Source organism: Nannobrachium achirus (genome assembly GCF_963921795.1).
Source record: "Nannobrachium achirus genome assembly, chromosome: 11".
NCBI lineage: Eukaryota > Metazoa > Chordata > Actinopteri > Myctophiformes > Myctophidae > Nannobrachium > Nannobrachium achirus.
Genome location: NC_137820.1, coordinates 59991118 through 60010575, shown reverse-complemented (window position 1 = coordinate 60010575; position 19458 = coordinate 59991118). Strand labels below are relative to the sequence as shown.

Below are 19458 nucleotides of genomic sequence, written 5' to 3'. Positions count from 1 at the left end.
GATGAAAAAATCGAACCTCTGTTCGAAGTGGAGCTGTGTGTGTGTGTGTGTGTGTGTGTGTGTGTGTGTGTGTGTGTGTGTGTGTGTGTGTGTGTGTGTGTGTGTGTGTGTGTGTGTGTGTGTGTGTGTGTGTGTGTGTGTGTGTGTGTGTGTGTGTGTGTATTGCAGTTGATGCTCAGGGCAGGCTAGACTCAACAGCACCTCTCTGGTCACCCAGGGTTACTACATACAGGCTACATACAGACCCACATACCCACCCACATACCTACACACACGGCCACGTATAGGGAGCTTGTGTTCCACACAGCTCCAAAAAGCAGTCTAAGTACAGTTATAACTCAAATATGTTTGACTAAGAATAGAGAGTGGTTTAACTGACAGTAAACATTACTAACATTTGGTGGTTTCGCATAAAGAAATAAGCTAATCATCCTCAATTTCCATGAATTTATTGCGGGATGTGAAAATAAACATAGTTTGTCATCTTGTCTAACTTTGATCTGGCCAAATCATAATCTACCTCAGTTTTGTTATGCCAGATGTAATGTTACATACCAGTAAGATCTTTTTAAGCTATCAATATTGCGAGCACACTTGTGTATAAGTGATATTAGCCAAACTGCATTTTCGGTGTAAGTAAACCAACCAAATTTAAACCACATTTACAGAGAGAAAGTGGCCAAATAACAATCATTCATTACCCCCCAAACAATATTAACAATATGGGCACCAGTTAAGGTTGACTGACAGTACCACTGCAATTAGATGAATTGATTTAAACGGATATCATCAAGCAATTGCCTATGTAATTGAAATACGAGTCAGGACCATGGCCAGACTGAGTAGCGAATGAGAAAAGAAAATCTGCCAAATGTAGCTAAGCAGTCTGGATCCCAGGCTAGTTTCTCAGGCCAGTTTATCAGTTGGGTGCCGATACCGATAATAATAAATAATATAGGCCTCCTCATCGAGCGGCACCTGTAAGCTCTCATAATAGACAAGGAAGGGGGTCCGGATCTCCTTAAATTTTTTAATACACCCTTTTAGAGTCAATTTTATTTTCTCTAATTTCAGGAAATACATGGTCTCCTTAACCCATCTGGTGAAGCTGGGTGGAGAGGCTAAATACCATTTTGTGCCCTCTTTGAACACTGCATGTAATAGATTAGAGACGAAGGCTAGGCCATTGTTCTTTCCTAAGCTTTTTAGGTTGGAAATCTAATTGTGTACTGTCTATGGCTTTTCATTGCTGTATTTGTAAATGTTGCTCTCTCTTTCCTGCAGGAATAAACAACAAAGGCACTGTAGAGATATTCCACGGTGACTGCGTCGTCCCCTCCACTACATTTCTCCTGGTTGCCTTCTCAAATTCAACATGGCGACTGTGTTTGTAGTCTGGCAGCATTACTGACCAGCACTACCTTGGACTACAACCATGGAGAGGAAACGTAGAAAGAAATGAATCAAGCTGCTCAGGCCACATGCCATGTGGACTCACTTTCCAAGCTCTGGCCCTGAACTGCTCTGAAACAACCTTGTTGATCTGTATCCTGCCACTATTTGTTCACGAGCAACTGAGATGCAACACAGAATGTCTTTACTTCCTGTGTGGGTGTCCGTGCTGCTAGGGCTGCTGGTTGGATACTTACCTGCGGTAGGGATGGAATCAGGGGGAGGAGCTAAACCTTCCTCTAACCACACCCCTACCCCAGATCCCCTCCCCACACCTGGCTCCAACTGCTCCCATCTCACAGTCAAGCTGGAGTTCTCCACCAATCGGGTAGAACACGGTAAGATTATCTCCTTCCTGCTTGCGCAGTTTTTCGTCCCACTTTGTACCTAACCACGTTTAGTCAGATATCCTATGGTCAGCTGTCTCCGAAAATGTAGATGGAGCATGTGTGAAAATGTGTCAACTAAATTAGGTTCTGTTGAGCAAGGCACCCATCATGCAGCTGCCCCCGAGCTACTGTGCGTCTCAATAGCACATAGTTCATAGAAGAACATGATTTTACTTGAAAAGGTTAAGAAAACATGTTGACCTTTTTTAGAGAAGGGTGTTGCTATCGGGGGCTAATGGGTTTCTGTGCATACACAGGACAAGCAGTCTGAATGAAACGAAAAGTGGAAACGGGGCCTCGGGCAGATGTTGAACTTTTGTTAAGCCTCACGCAGGCCCATCTGACAAGTAGCACGCCTCAGACACGCCTGCTGATATGAGCAACACATGCTCCTACACTGACGCGTTGTGACTAAGCCCCAGGCACAGTAAAATGTGTCTGAGAGAGAAGTATAGGCTAGTGATGAAGGAGAAAGAGAGACAGATGTATAAAATGTGAAACAGGTATTGAGGCTATTATGAAAGACATGCCCCCCAGTGGATGTTACCTGTTCACTGATCTTTGAACCGCAATCTCTGGTGTTCTTGCTCAGCCGAAACCATCTCTCTGCTCTCCACTAATATCATCACATAGTGACCCCTCTAGGGCAGACTCTAGCGACAATGGAAGTCCTAATGATACAAATGAAACACTAGCTCTCCCCGAGACACACCTCAGTTTCAGTAACATCAAATCATAATAGCAGCATTGTAGTTTAGTTGAACCGGGGATATAACTCGAGTTACTCGACTCATCCAACTGGTTTATGTGACCTCAGGGATGGAAGTATTTTTTACCTACCACATTTTAAATTAAATAAATAAAGTTCTCTATACAGTCTTTAAACATATAATAATGATGAAATGATACAGACAGGGCCTGTGTTTAAAATACATCTATAATAGCTTGCCTGTCAAGCATAAACGACACTCAAAACGTATGCTATGCATGCATTTGTTTTTCTCTCCAAACATAAAATATGTGTTGGCCATCCCATGACCGGCCTGGCCCCTTATACTTGGCCCGCTTATGGGCTGTGATCCACAGTTTGCGCACCACTGATAACCCACCATAATGCTCTTGTCGAGCAATCGATGGTGTTTGGTGTCCTACTGTAAATTTGAATTGCGTGTTTGTATGCACAGTATTTCGATTTAGCAAAGTGGGTTCTTGCGGCAATTGTACACCGTAGCATTGTCAGTGTTGTGCTATTCCCACTCTGCCATTCATATTGTCTTGCAACCTGCACAGTGGTATATTCATGCTTACACATTTCCAGTTCACAACAGTTTTCTTTTTGTCTCAAAAACTAATTTCTTGGTTCTAACCTGGGGCAACTTATCCAGTAATGGGGCAATGTTCTCCAGACTGCTTATGTACTACTAGATTACACTTGTTGTTTCTTCAGGCCATCTTATGTTTCAGGGATTTGGAAAAGCCTTGGCAACTAAACAGTTTAAAACCTGATAGCATTTTTCTTCCCAAGGATAATTTGGGCATGGTTTTTGAGAAACACCCGAGAGTGCACAGTAAAATCCATAATGTTACTTTAACTGATTATTTTTCTCTTTTTGGCAGTAAAAGGCCTAACACTGAGGGGTTTAGTGTACCCTGCTGTGGAAGACAATACTTGTAGAATGCAGTCTTTCTCTCTCTCTCTGTTACCACATTGTGTTCCTAAACCTATTCAGCTGAACCTGACCTGGTGGTAATGGATAAAAACTCCTGTGGACATGTACTGTATTCTAGCTGCCTGTAGCTAACAGCTGTTCCTCTGATAGGTTGCCGGCTGTCGGATGTTTACATTTGTACAAGTATTAACTTTTTTGGTGCCATGATTTTTTCTCTTCAATGTCCCACGATGCCATGGTCTCCATAGACTTCCATGTAATTTATAGTGCCCGGATCGTGCACGCCCATGCCTAGATGATGCACCACGTGTGTGCCCACTGTTCACAGCTTTCAAACAAAAAAATTCGCTTGGAAATCCGTTCAGGCATTCATGATTTATCAGCCATTATGTTTTCTTCAGATGTTGGTATGGGGGTTAAACATGCAATTTCGCGATCGCGATCATGCCTAACACATTTCTGGAGGTCCAAAAAACATTTTTGAAAAAAAAAATCTTTGAATTTTTTATTTTTTTCTTCAAAAACGGCCCAAACTCGGGAAACTCGGGGTTGGCACAGCGTTGGTACCAATACAAACTCGGGAAACTCGGGGTTGGCACCATATGTGTTAAGATCAGTTTTGTTGTTGACAGCCTGAAACCGTCTACTCTGTCTGTGTACACAGAAACACAGTTTCATGTGTTCTTTTCGTTCTTGTTTCCAGAGTACATTGTAGGATTTACAGGGTATTTCTCAGCCAAAGCCCGGCGCCTTTACATCAGCAGCGCCCTGCGTAACACCGGCGACGGAGCCTTGGACTGGCACATTGTTCCCCGGGAGAATCCAGCCTCAGACTTCCCCAGCGACTTTGAGCTGGTCCACATCCGCCAGGCCTCGCCTAGCAACCTGTTGGTCTTAGAGGACCACCCTTACATCAAGAGAGTGACGCCGCAGCGGAAAGTGTTCCGAACACTCAAATACATCCCCTGTAAGTCAACAATAATATGTACCATTGTTAGAATGATCTATAACAGGGGTCTTCAACAGGGGGTCCGGGACCCCTAGGGGGTCCTCAGGGTTACTACAGGGGGGCTGCCAAATCTTTGATAGGATCATTCTTTTAAATTAATAACTTTAACCCTCGCGTCCATATTCTGAGGAGAACTTTAGCCAAAAATAGCAGATCTACAAGCTCTCAACGCCTCGCGCTGCGAGGCGTTGAGAGCTTGTAGATCTGCTATTTTCGGCAAATAGGTTTGGTGTAGAGCAATAAAGAGCAGACCAAGTACATAGTGAAAGGTCAAGTTAACTAAAAACACGAATCCAACATAGATTGATGACAGTGCTGTCAAACATGTCTATGAATCTATCTCTATCAATGAAAATCTGCATCACATTTATACAGTATGTAGTGGGGGACCCTGCTTCATCTCTCTCAGCTAAGGGTTCCTTGGCCTGAAAACGTTGAAGACCCTTGATCTATAAAGATACAGAAAGCCGATAAACTACAGAACGCAGAATGTACCTTTGGCTTTTTATTTAAGAAACGGAGTCTGTATTTCTGGTCTGTCTTGGCTATCTGTGTTGCTGCAATTGTGGTTTGGTGGGGATCATGTATCGTAGCTCTAGGTGGGACCTGCCTGGGAGTGTTGATGTAGGTAGGGAGAAGTGTTTGTGTGTCTGTGTGTGCACAGAGAGAGGGAGAGAAAGGGAGAGTAATGGGAGGTTGACACTGGAGTCTGTGTGTGCCTGCCTTGGGAGTGTAGTTAGTGAGTTAATGGAGTGGGGGATGGGGTGGTGGAGCGGGACGGGTGGGTCACCCCACTGTACCTGGCATTGGATGAAAGGCTCAGTGTGCCCTCAAACAACCCCCAGCCCACCATAGAACATTTGGTGGGCTGGGGGTAACATTCGATTCTGTCCATGAAGAACCAAAATTGTCAGATGAAAAGAAGCAGCTGGCGACTCTGTGTGTATCAGAGGAGGCATGTGGTTGTCTGCCCCCTCCCCAAGACCAAGGAGTAGACGTTGGCACTTGGCAGTGACGGGGACAAATACATTGGCAATACAATTGGGAATTGGCATAATAAATAAATTGGGATGTACTTTTAATTTGAAGTAAACTGAAGAGAACGTTACATTTTCCCCCGATCCTTGTGAGCGTGTAAAGCCGTGATTAGCTAGTTGGTTGCTACTGCTGATTACTAATGATCTTATAATGGCATTGTTCTGTTATGGCTCTGGTGAGACTAGATTGACTGGAATGAGGCTGGTGCAATGTGCCTCACTCACCTCATGATTAGGAATGCACCGATACAGGTTTTTTCAAGCGATGGAGACAAGTTAGCTGGATAAGATTGTGGGATATCGTTAATTTAATAATTATAAAATAAAATGTTTGGTTATGGGCTTGTGTGATTATATTGTATATTTATACAATTTGATTTTTCTCTTTTTTTAATTGTGTCCGATATCCATTGTCCGATATCCGATACATTAATTAAGTCATATCGGTGCATCCCTACTCATGATTTCAAGATGTAAAGGAGTGCAAGGGGATGAGAGAGACAAAGACAATAAGAAGGAGAGAGATGGGCTAAATGAAGGTCTGGGGGAGTATGTAGATAAGTAGTAAGTAGGATAAGAATGCACATAGCAACATAAGCTGTAACTTATTGATCTTCTTTTGAGGTTAGACATACAAACAAACCCTGTTCTGAAAGGCTTGGCCTTCGTCCATGCTGTAAACATCCTCTACATCTTCTTCTAACACACCTGTAAATGTGTCTGATGTTATGCAGCACCTGAACCCCCTGCACCCTGCAACGCCACTCGATGGCAGTCATCCCGCCCCTTTCGTCGGACAAGCCTATCTCTTGCTTCGGGGTTCTGGCACGCCACGGGCCGCCACTCTAGCCGGCGTCTCCTCCGGGCCATTCCCCGCCACGTCGCTCAGATCCTGCAGGCTGATGTCCTCTGGCAGATGGGACACACAGGTAAACTGACTGACTGATTTCTCAGGTCAGGACCTAACAGGCCCATGGAAATTCAGAGGAATTTCAGTATGTTGACATGCGATCTTTGAGCAAGAACAATACAATATGTTTCGCAAATAATATGAATGATATACGGTATATAAACGATGTTTAGACTATAAAATGTTTTGTGGAGGTTCTAAATGGACCCTTACAGCCTGACTGATATACTGATACAGAACCATATGTAGGCTATATATTCGTCTGAAACTGTTCCCATTTTAAATGTTTATTTAAAAAGAAAATAGCCATTCTACAAGCTCACAACGCATCATGTCTTGACATGTTGGGAGCTTGTAGATCTGATATTTTCACTCTCTTAGTGCAACACACTTGTATGATGAAGTAGCCAAGTAGGGCAGTAATTTATGAAAAAACATAAAAAGTAGAAAATATGGAGATACAAGGTTTCTGCCCAACAGCGACGATATTTATGATTTAATATTTTGCCCATCATAGCATTATTTCAGTTTATTTGTATTTATTTGCTTGCTTTTTGTCATGACAGTACTAGCAGCAAACTGGTATAATATGACTGTGTCGTTTCTTGTTAATAAATGGATGATATGGACTTATTGTAGAAAACAGTCATTAATTGGTTAACAACATACTTTTTACTGTAGACAGACTACAATCTGGCTAGCCATCGTCAAAGAAATGGAGCCCTGTCTGTTTTGTTCCTGAGAGATTAGACAGACTCTAAGTGTGTGTGTGTGTGTGTGTGTGTGTGTGTGTGTGTGTGTGTGTGTGTGTGTGTGTGTGTGTGCGTGTGCGTGTGCGTGTGCGTGCGCCCGTGCTTCTAGGCTCTGGGGTCAAGGTGGCAGTGTTTGACACAGGCCTCAGTGAGAAGCACCCTCATTTTAAGAATGTGAAAGAAAGGACCAACTGGACCAATGAGAAGACACTGGATGACGGTGAGGAGGATGACAATGTGCTGGCCGTGAAACCAGATAAAGATGCGTAAAGTGCAGCTCGGTTGGACTGAAATTGTTTCAGCACGCATTGCATGCAAACGGATGACTACGGCCCCTGTCCTGTAGGGATGGGACGATGAGCGATATTATCGTTTATCGTGATGGAAAAAACAACATAATACTATCATGGAGATTTAATTTATCGTGATATCGTCATGCACTGGGATCAATTCACCTTTTATTTGCCGAGCTGCATATCCGGTACCACTTAACACATTCCCCGCCATTTAACAATACCTTCGTACTCTACCATGCCTCCAGTCTCCATAGACTTCCATGTAATTCATAGTGCACGGATCATGCACACCCATGCCTAGATAATGCACCACGTGTGTCCACATTGCTCACAGCTTTCAAACAAAAAAATCCGAATGGAAATCCGTTCAGGCATTCATGAGATAGAAGCCATTATGTTTTCCTAAAATGTAAACAAAGATGGCTGCCATGTTTGATAGATGGGGTTGCTATGGGGGTTAAACATGCAATTTCGCGATTTCTATCATGCCTACTACATTTTTTGGGGTCAAAAAAAAAATTGAATTTTTTTTTTTTTTTTTTTTATTTTATTTTTTTTTTTTTCAAAATGGCGGAAATTCTCGGGACTATCGGGCCTGGCAGGGAAAGACATTGAAATAATCTCGGGACTATCGGGCCTGGCATGCAATGAGTTAAACCCTCTATAATTGGTAAAAGGTACTTAGAATATACATCCTTTTTTCACTCTCTTTCAAATGTCTTTGCCAAAAAATAGCCTGCAATTTTTTTGGCAAATGTTCCGCCCCAAGATAATGGATTTTGATTATCGCAATAATATCGTAAGTCGCGATTTCTTTGGTCACAATAATCGTGATATGAAATGTTCATTTCGTCCCATACCTACTGTCCTGTGTAATCTTTGCCTGTGTAATACAAGTTGTAGCATAAAGAATTAACACAATTGGAACAAACACCTCCCTACTTATCTTATAATATTAACTAACTGTCCAATTACCGACTCTCTCTCCAGGCCTAGGTCACGGCACCTTTGTAGCAGGAGTGATAGCCAGCATGAGGGAGTGTCAGGGCTTCGCCCCGGACTCTGAACTCCACATCTTCAGAGTCTTCACCAACAACCAGGTACTGTACATAAACATTGTTATTCCTACTTCGTTGTGCACCAAAAACTGCCATTGTTGGCGTGTGTTGCCATCATTCAGTACAAATCAAGCATAACACACCCGTTCCAACTACCTTGGAGTACACTTGCATGTTTAACGCTCCTCGTGGCATAATCAAGCAAATGAATGTTGATTGGAAAAACTTAATCCGCCAATGTAATCTTTTTTGGCTGTTGATTCTTATTACTAAATATTACATTTGAATCGGCACTGAAATGCAGAATATCCACCTGTCAATGTTTATGTTTGTTCAGCTTTCAGCATGATTGGAGGTTTATAAAAAGACAGGTACCATTAAAAACAGTGAATTGTTTAGCTGATTACAAAAACAGCTCAGAATATATATATATATATATATATATTTTATAGTTGTTTATCTAAAAATCAAACCTCCGTTCGAAGTGGAGCGGTGAATTTGAGCAGCTGTACCCTATGTGAGTGAGTGAGTGAGTGAGTGTAAACTGTGCCTGTGAGTGAGTGGTGAGTGTGCCTGGCCTGCACAAAACAGCGCCCCTCCTTTAACTAGTGTTTTGTGTGTGGCCACTCAAGGTATTGCCAGACTACGGACACGGCCAGCCAGCCACCCACCCAGCCACCCAGAGACATACCCACAGACATACCTGTTCATTGGGAGCGCTTTCACCGCTCCAAAAACTAATAACGTAAAAATGTAGAATCCACTGTCATTTAACTCACTGGATGAGATCGAGGTCTGCCAGTGACTCTTTGATGTCCCGTGTGCCGCCAGCGAGTGACAAATGTGATAGGGTAGCTCTATTGTATCTTTATTTGTGTAACACTGCTATTTTGTATGCTTGTACCGCACTTTGGTCGACCCTGGTGGTTTTTGAGCGGTGGTCACAACGCTCCTATACGTGGCCGTGTGTGTGGGTATCCGTCCGTCCGTCCGTGTCTGTATGTAGCCCCAAAGTTTGGCACGCTACTCCTCCCACAGTTTTTGCACCACACACTCGCGCCATATGTCAAATCGACCGGCTTACTCGGGAATCGTGTGCTAGTAACTTGCTAAGAGAAAGGTTCTATAGTTTAATTGATATTAATTTATTAGTGAATTAATTTTCCCCATTGACTTATAATGGGAATTGCAAAAACTCACATTCAAGTATTTTTCTCTCGTAAACCATAGGAGCTACAGTTTCAAACCTCGGAGAGGAGATTCATAATGATTTTAAGAATGAATCCAAAAATAATTACATCACTCGGCCTCATGGTGGCGCTATAACGGCCCACTTTGCGTTTTGCCCCGTAACTCTGGAACCGTAGATCGGAAAATTAAAATTCTTTTTTTCCTAGATTCCTTGGGTCAAGACGCATCTCCCCATATAGGCCACGCCCATTTGCGCCAGGATAGATTTTCCGCCATCTTGAATTTTCTCCAAAACACACTTTTTGCTCCTTTTCCTACATATTTTCTTCAAATGTCACAAAAATCGGTACACATGATCTATGAGGTGGGTAAACCACCGCTCAGTTCACACGGGTGTGATTTTTTAAATGTGCTCTATAAATAAATTTGACTTGACTTGACTTGCTGTCTGGGGCAGCTGCGGCTGAAGAGAAATACTCAAATTCCCACAATGCAATGGGAGATGCAACTCAATCAGGAAATCCGGTTTTCCAATACAGACCAGTGTTATGAAATCCACAACAGTGGATTTATCTCATGTTCATGACAAGCCCTTCTCTACCGACCGTTACAAAAGCACTGATGACCGCGATTGTCATTTTTCTGTTCTGAATGAAAGAAAATACTATCACAACGGAAAACCCTGGCACTCTGTGATTAAATCATTGTTTAATCAACGGCATCCAATGTGTTAAGAGTCTGCACATATGGTGATTTCTTATATCTCTCAGTTCCTTGTTTGGCGACCAGAGCTTCAGGGTCTGAACATGAGCCATCTTGCCAAACTCTGCCTCCAATCACATGAATGTTCTGATTTTTTTTGTCTTTTTCTCTTCTCTTTCAGGTTTCTTACACCTCGTGGTTCCTGGACGCCTTCAACTATGCCATCTTGAAAAAGATAGATGTTCTCAACCTCAGCATCGGGGGCCCTGACTTCATGGACCACCCCTTTGTTGACAAGGTGATAAAGCACTTCCTGGTTAGAATGCGGTCTGAAGAAAGAATTAAGAAAGGGTAGTGTAACATCTCTTACACCCCATCCTCACTGCCAGCGAGGCCAGCTAGCGAGTGATGAAGTTATGAAGATGTTTCAAACAGACTGTCCTGATGTACCTCGAGCCACAGCTCGTTGTGCAGCGATGACGTCCGCATACCTTCGCCGTGTCTGAGCGACGTTTTGTGGCCGTGTTCCTTTTATTTCCTTTAATTATTTGTATTGCCCGAAATCTGCACGCTGCTTTGCGCCGTTTTCTGGAATAAAACTATTTTGATTGTCTGTTTTATTAAGAGAATTGGATGTTCAAACGGCATTGTAGAGACAGACAACACAGTAGCCTAGCTTCTCTAGCTGTACTGTACCCTCATTTTATTCCTGACACAATTCATCATATTTATTTTTGAGGATTGTTCACAGTAAGACCCTCATATAGCCTATGTCAGTATAGGCCGAATGTCATCAGCAGTATAGTGAGATACTCATTACGTTATACTTCAGAACAACTTTAGGGTAGACGTAATAAGCTTAGGCTTCAGTCTATTCCTTTTTTCCAGGGAAAGGAAATGTCTATGAAATGTGTTTATGAAGTGTGTTTATGAAATTCAGTATGTTTCTTTTACATGGAAACAAATAAATAAACTAAACTAAGAATGGTTCAATCACTCGTACAGTATAGTGAGTAAGGCTGGGCGATATTAGGAAAAACGTTGATATTCGATAACGTTGTTGAATACCTCGATGTCGATATTACTGACGATATTGGTAAAAACAACTGCATTATATCGTTTTTAATGTTTTTCTGCTTTAGGTCCACTGCCTGCCTAACCCAGATAATGAATAGCACAGTACACATAGAAGGGTTAGGTAGATTTTATTGAAATAACCACACCTGGTTACAGATAGACTGCTTTCTTTTGTGCTACATGCATGTATACAGTAGTGTGGCTGATAATTAATTTGACACATACACCAATACCTCATTTCAAGCCGCCTTTGTCGATATGTATACCTTGCATGTTGATACCTCGATATCAATACATTTTCCATACATTGCCCAGCCTTAATAGTGAGTGATTGTTTTTACTGAAGGAGACTCACATTTAAGGGAGACTTGATGTATTATGTTTTATTAAACAAACACTCACTGTTATTTTATGCATGCGAATAGAGAGAAAATATCTGAAGCAGACCTGCATGTTCGTGTGTACAGTACACGTGCCGTGCTGTTGCTTAATTCATTTTCCGCTCCAGTCATTATTTATTCATTGGTTAATTTGATTGGTTCAGGCAACGTCGCCAGGGCCGGTGCTACAGTACATATCAGGAAAGTTTGTTGTGCGACTTGGTTGCCAGATGGCTTGCTCGCTGGCAGACAGGATGGGGTGTAAAGGCTAAGCATGGATATTTTGAGAACTAGAAAGGAAAACTGTGACCATATGTGTCTTACATCTCTTCAACTCGCCCATCTTGCCTGTCTGTCTTTGTTTTCCTAATTTCTCAAGAAGGCAAACTTAATTGCCTTGCTTTTTTTCTTTCTTTGTTTGATGTTTTGTTTGTTTACATGATGACTTTGATTGACAGGTATGGGAGCTCACCGCTAACAAAGTGATCATGGTCTCGGCTATCGGCAACGATGGACCTCTGTACGGGTATGTTCATCACTCCACAGCCCCTCACACTGATCCTGTTCATTGTCACAATTCTATATGTATTTATGTGCTCATGTTTTTTGTCTTTCCGTCTTTTTTTTTTTACACAAACGTCATTGGCTCAGGACCCTGAACAATCCAGCAGATCAGATGGACGTTATTGGAGTAGGAGGGATCGACTTTGAGGACAACATCGCCAGATTCTCGTCCAGAGGCATGACAACCTGGGTATGCTAGACCAGGAACTGTCTCTCTCTCACTCTCTCTCACTCTCTCTCTCTCTCTCTCTCTCTCTCTCTCTCTCTCTCTCTCTCTCTCTCTCTCTCTCTCTCTCTCACTCTCACTCTCACTCTCACTCTCTCTCGCACTCAGGTGTCGCCAAAGGGCAAATGCCATCGGTCTGAAGTCTTTGCACCTCCAGCAACTTATCTATCTGCAGTAGACCAAAGAAAAGCACACAGCCACTCTGGGCTCTGCACTCAGTTCCTTCAGTCATCCGCAGCATATAGTTCTGCCCCTTCGGTCATATCTAGTCAGGCATTTCAACACTCCTACACATACCAGCTCTTTTATCAGCCATAGAGCCAGACTGACATCTAGTTGGGGATCTCATTTAGCTGTAACTCCCTGACTGCCCCCCCCCCAACTGTCTACTCAGTCAGTCAGCCAGTCAGCCCCTCCAGATCCTCTCCTTTCCGTGTTCACAACCAGTCTCTCTACCCCCATATTCACAGTCAGTCAACCACAAAAGTAAAAACAGAACTGTCCCACTTTCCTTTCAGACCATTATCCTTCTCACTTTCTCTCTCCATCTTTGCACTTTCTCTAGCCTTCACTCTCTATGTTTTATTCTCCATCTGTCACTGCTGTCTCTGGCCATAATCCAACTTTTCAAATGCTCTACTTCTCACTGTCACCTTCTCTCTTCATCAACTTCTGTCTTCATTTTGCCTTCTGTTTCTTTCTCTCTCTCTGTCTCTCTCTCTCTCTCTGTCTCTCTCTCTGTCTCTCTCTCTCTGTCTCTATGCAGGAGCTGCCAGGCGGCTATGGCAGGGTGAAGCCTGACATTGTGACCTACGGGTCAGGGGTCAGGGGGTCGGGGATGAAGGAGGGCTGTCGCTCCCTGTCTGGCACCAGTGTGGCATCACCTGTAGTGGCCGGGGCAGTCACCCTGCTGGCCAGGTCAGTAGAAAGATCTATATTGTATTTTCAGTCTTTTTCTGAAAACGTTTTGCACGAAAAACATTCCTTTCCGAGAAACAGCCCCCACAAAACTGTTGAAAAGTGATGACTCATCACTAAACCATAGTTTTATGGGGGCTGTTTTTAGCTCAAGGAATGTTTTTCGTGCTTGCATTGGATTCAGAATCCCGAAAAACTAGTTTGACCCCTCACATGCTACTTAAAGCATATTTTTTTTTTTTATTATTTTACTGTATGGTAAAGTCTATGAGAGCCCAACTTTGATTGGCTCCCACAAGACAAATCTGTGATGGCCCTATAGCCAAAAAAAAAATCCATATGGCATGTTTCAACTGTGACAAATGTCATGCTTCTATCGTAAAGTGCACGATTCCATCAAAATACTGCACGCAATGCCTGGACTACATGTCATTATAGGCAACGTGTTGCGATGCAAAACACTGTGAGCTTGTAGATCGTCTATTTTCGCTTATCATCTTCCAACATATTGTATAGGGCTTAAGTGGTTGAGTAATTTTCTCAAGAGGAGATTTTAAAATGTTAAAATGCCTGATAAAAGTAGCAGGCCAGGCCCTTAGAATTTCTTCTCAGTCACTCGTTATCTCTTTAGTCTCGGGTGTAAACTCTGTTGTGGTTTCGCATTCCCGACAAGGATGTGTGACTGGACAGATGGCAGATATGGTTGTTGTTAAACACCATACCACCCTTCCTGTCTACTAGGACACACTCCCTTCTCCCTGGGGAACAGCACATTAAAACGGGAAATTACGTTTATATACGTGTAATGTCATGAGCAATGGATAATCCCCCAGCCCTCTTTCTCTCTCCTAGTCACACATAGAGCTGTCGCAATTATTACATAATCGTCTAATCGCAATTATTTTACATAATCGTGATTATTTTTCATAATCGTCATAATCGTTTCCATGTTGAAACATTTCATATATATTTTTAAAGTAAAAAATAGTGGAAATAGCAGATCTACAAGCTCACAACACGTCCCATAGCGACGCGTTGTGAGCTTGTAGATCAGCTATTGTCAAATATGTCAGTTATTGTCGAATATGTCAGTAATTTCTTTGTATATTTAGGTTATGTGTCATATCTACCATGTGCAACTTTAAAGCCTAAAAGCCAAACAGAAATGTAATTGTCAACGAAAAAAAACACAATTAAATCGTTAATCGCAATTATTTGAGTGACAATTAATCGTCATGTAAAATGTCATAATCGTGACAGCCCTAGTCACGCACACACACAAATTCAATCCTCCTTCTCTAACCCCCAGCACTGTGCTGAACCGAGAGTTGGTGAATCCAGCATCTATGAAGCAGGCATTGATCGCTTCGGCCCGCAGGCTGCCAGGTGTCAACATGTTTGAACAGGGCCACGGTAAACTAGACCTGATCAGAGCTTACCAGATCCTCAACAGCTACCGACCCCAAGCCAGGTAGGCCTGTAGACACCATGTGAACACACACAACCTTGGGAATACACACAAAAACTCATGAAGCTGCACCTTATAATTCCTTTTGGCTTTAACATTTCACATAGCTGCTTATCCTAAATGCACCTCACTCCACAATAGGGATGGGACGATACGCGATATTATCGTTTATCGTGATAAAAAACACTCACGATAATCGGATCGTGGAGATTTAATTTATCGTGATATCATCCTCCGTCATGCACTGGGATCAATTCAGCTTTTATTTGCTGAGCTGCATATCTGGTACCACTTAAACCCTCTATAATTGGTAAAAGGTACTTATAATATATGTACTGATGAATGAGCTTGTAGATCAGCAATTTTTTCCACCCCAGGAGAATGGATTTTGATTATCACGATAATATTGTAAATCGCGATTTATTTTGTCAAAATAATCGTGATATGAAATGTTCATATCGTCCCATCCCTACTCCACAATTTGGACATGAAGGACCCATATTGTAATAGCCTATGTATGTCTTTGCACTCGCAATGTGTGGTTGCAATGCTATATTATGAACACAAACATTGTACACAGACTACTTCCACTATCATTGTGTGTGTGTGTCTTGTTTAGCCTGTCTCCCAGCTACATCGACCTGACAGAGTGTCCATACATGTGGCCTTACTGCTCTCAGCCCATCTACTATGGAGGAATGCCCACCATCGTCAACGTGACCATTCTGAATGGCATGGGCGTCACCGGCAGGATTCTGGACAAGGTACCGCCACACACACAAACTCTCTCACGCGCGCACACACACACACACACACACACACACACACACACACACACACACACACACACACACACACACACACACACACACACACACACACACACACACACACACACACTAAGGCTGTCACAATTATTATATATATATATTATTATAAATAGCAGATCTACAAGCTCACAACGTGTCGCAATGCGACTATTTCCACTATCAATGTTCTTTTTTTAAGTATAAAATTGCCAAATATGTCAGTAATTTCTTCGTCTATTTAGGTTATGTGTCATATCTGCCATGTGCAACTTAAAAGCCTAAAAGCCAAACAGAAATGTAATTGTCAACGACAAAAACACAATTACAGGTAAATCGTTAATCGCAATTATTTGAGTGACAATTAATCGTCATGTAAAATGACATAATCGTGACAGCCCTAACACACACACACACACACACACACACACACACACAGTCTATGTTGCGCACAAACACTGACATATTTTCATTCAGGTTACAACTATCGCAGAAATGTCTGAGATGGACTTAACTGGGGAGATCTCGAAAGAACCGCCAATAATCCAATGACGTGGAAGGCATTTGTCAATGGCTTAGGCTCCCTAGAGGAGCAAAGGGCTTAAGTCAAGTAGTGCACAACTCTGGCATTGCACTTCATCAAAGGATTTCTGGCTTTCGACTGTTTGTTCACAAAATCCTTATGGGTTGACTGGAATGGCAGGATCTTTTACAATAGAAATAAAAAACACTTCAATACAAATCAGAATATGTTTTTATAGCCATACTTGTTTGCAGTTATGAGGAATATGCCTTGTTGTTGTATCCCACTGAATAACAACATCAATTATTTACAACTATCAACTCAAAGTATAAAGATAGCAGCGCTATAAAGGAAAAACGGTGTGAACCAACACTCCGTGGTAGTACCATCCTGATGTTCCAGAATGTTAGAATGGTGTTCCTGTTCTGAATTATAATGTGTCCATCCTGTTCAGCCTATCTGGCAGCCCTACCTTCCACAGAACGGTGACCACATCGACGTGGCGGTCTCCTATTCGCCGGTGCTGTGGCCTTGGGCAGGCTACCTGGCCGTCTCCATCTCAGTGGCAAAGAAAGCAGCGTCATGGGAAGGCATCGCCCAGGGTCATGTGATGGTCACCGTGGCATCGCCTGCAGAGAATGACGTGAGTATAGCTTCAAACCTGTATGTAAGAAATATTATACAACTGTCCGACGAAGCAATCTGATTGGATGAAATAGCCCTCAACGTGAGAATATCTTAATTACAATGAAATGAAGTTGACGTGTTTTTTTTTTACCCTAATCGTGCCTATCCCGAACAAGTTCGGGATATTTTCAATCCAATCCAATATTTTATTTGCTATTTTACTTACCCTGAGCTGCTTGGAGCAACGTGGGTGGTCCTGGCTCGTCCAGCGCTTACCAACGAGAGACGCTAGATGGTCCGACGATTTATTCCATTGAAAATGGTTTAAAATAAAGTTTAGAGCCCCCCCAAAAAAACTCAATCTATACTGTCGGCGGTGCGACATATTCCAGGGTGCCTATAGTATCCCGATCTAGTTCGGGATATTTAATAAAAAGAATTATTTAATCGGAGGCCTCAACGAAGCCCCAGTCTAAATTTCCATCCATGGCCGGGGCCGACACTCGGCCATCCACCGGCCGTATTCGCGCAAACGGCCGCATCGCGCCGCCCACTCCAATAATTAGTCACATCTTTAGAGAGGATTTTCTCTGAATTGTGTTCCCAGACCAAAGAGAAAGTTTTTTTGCGACTGAAATAGCTTTAGATCGGGCTTCTAAAGGGGTTAGCAGTGAATGGCTAAGTGTAAGTTAACTTCCTCCTCTCGTCACCCATAGCATTGGCTGGAGTGAAATCCCAAGGCACTTCGGACAGTGTCGATGGAAGCTAGAGCGAAAGCCTATAGAGATTTTTCTGGCACTCTAGCGGCCACGCGTGGCCCGGGGCACTGTATGAGTTAAGGGCACAGTTGTATAATCGCAATATTCGACTCGAGGGTGTTGGTTATGATTATTGGACTTTCTGCGCTTCCTATGGGCATTCGCCCTTCAGGCTTGTGCCTGCGGCAACGCAGGCGGTCCAATAATCACGATAACCAACACCCTCTCGTGTAATATTGCTTAATCAATAAGATAAATCTTTATTGATCACCTTTGTCATTACTGTTGTTCATAATGAATATTGTAGGCCTAAATTGTGCTACCAACCCTATCAAAAAGTAGTGGGAAATTCCTTTTAGTACCGTATGGAAAGACATTTCCAAACAATGTTTTTAGAGTTTTTCTTGAGATCTTGCCATTCGGTGTATATAAGATACTCTCTGGAGCTTTCATCTACTGTACAATAAAAATCTATAAAAACTTAATACGTATACTTTATTAAAACTGCCCAGAAAGTGACAGTGTGTCAGCCAGAAAACTAAAATGAATGCCTTCCTGTTCCTCTTGTGCAGTCTGAGGTTGGGGGTGGGGAACTGACCTCCACGGTCAAGCTCCCAATCAAGGTGAAGATCGTACCGACTCCGCCACGCAGCAAGCGGGTGCTGTGGGACCAGTACCACAATCTCCGCTACCCGCCTGGCTACTTCCCCCGGGATAACCTCCGTATGAAGAATGACCCGCTAGATTGGTGAGTGTTTCATATGCCTTTCGGCGGCATAGCTCAGGGGTCGAATCCGGGCTCCCCCTGAGTTAATGTCGAAGAGTCCTTGAGCAAGACTCTGAACCCCTAGTTGCTCCCGGTGAGTAGGTTGGTGCCTTGCATGGTTTCCTCCGCCACCGGTGTACGAATGTGTGCGTGAATGGGTGAATGTAATGCACAATTTATGTAAAGCGCCTTGGATAAAAAGCACTATATAAATGCACCATTTACCATTTACCTTTCCTCTTTTATTTTATTTAAAGGACAACTTTTTTTTTTACAGGTGTTCATATTTTAGATTGTAATTAGAGAAAAGAAAAGATGAGTGTTAAAATGTTTTCATTTGCTTTGTTCTATTGTTTTATGGCATTTACCGTGCTAACATGCGGTGCATGCGTACTCATGGGGGCATGCGTACAAGTGGCTAAATATGTCTTTTTAGACAATAAGCCAGCAGTTTCTTTATTGTCACTTCTAGCCCCCATAAGTCACATCCAACCATGAAAGGTTGGTTTTATCTTGGGAATGGGCTTATTCTGTGTAAAATGACATATTTAGCCACTTGTACGCATGCCTCCAACCACTGAAATAAGAATCTCTAAAACAATAGAAAGAAGTAAATGAAATAATTTTAACACTCATCTTTTATATTCTTTAATTACAAGCTGAAATATGAACCCTTGTTGTAAAAAATTGAAAGTTGTCCTTTAAAGCAGTTTTGTGGCCGTTTTTCCAAGATCCTGTTTTGGGGTGAGAGATAAGGTCGTGTTGTCTGCTGCTCCCTCGATGTCTTCCATCGGTCTATTTTGCCACAACCCGCTTGATTCTTCCTAATAGTGTTTTTGTTCATTTGCTTTTGTTGTTTTTTCAATGGGAACGCTAAAT

The 19458-nt window shown here is 42.6% G+C and overlaps 1 protein-coding gene across 2 annotated transcripts in view; it reads left to right on the top strand.

Annotated features, from left to right (window-relative positions):
* The window catches only part of mbtps1 (membrane-bound transcription factor peptidase, site 1), a 38832-nt gene that overhangs the window by 3159 nt on the left and 16215 nt on the right, over positions 1-19458 (top strand). For both annotated transcript variants that reach the window (XM_080737283.1, XM_080737284.1), the window contains exons 2-14: positions 1285-1790; positions 4215-4478; positions 6292-6486; positions 7329-7439; positions 8506-8615; positions 10648-10764; positions 12382-12449; positions 12575-12677; positions 13480-13631; positions 14941-15102; positions 15719-15863; positions 16883-17071; positions 18386-18561. In XM_080737283.1, the coding sequence (XP_080593409.1) occupies positions 1580-1790; positions 4215-4478; positions 6292-6486; positions 7329-7439; positions 8506-8615; positions 10648-10764; positions 12382-12449; positions 12575-12677; positions 13480-13631; positions 14941-15102; positions 15719-15863; positions 16883-17071; positions 18386-18561 (2003 nt within the window). In that variant the 5' untranslated portion in view covers positions 1285-1579. The remainder of the gene's footprint in view (positions 1-1284; positions 1791-4214; positions 4479-6291; positions 6487-7328; positions 7440-8505; positions 8616-10647; positions 10765-12381; positions 12450-12574; positions 12678-13479; positions 13632-14940; positions 15103-15718; positions 15864-16882; positions 17072-18385; positions 18562-19458) is intronic.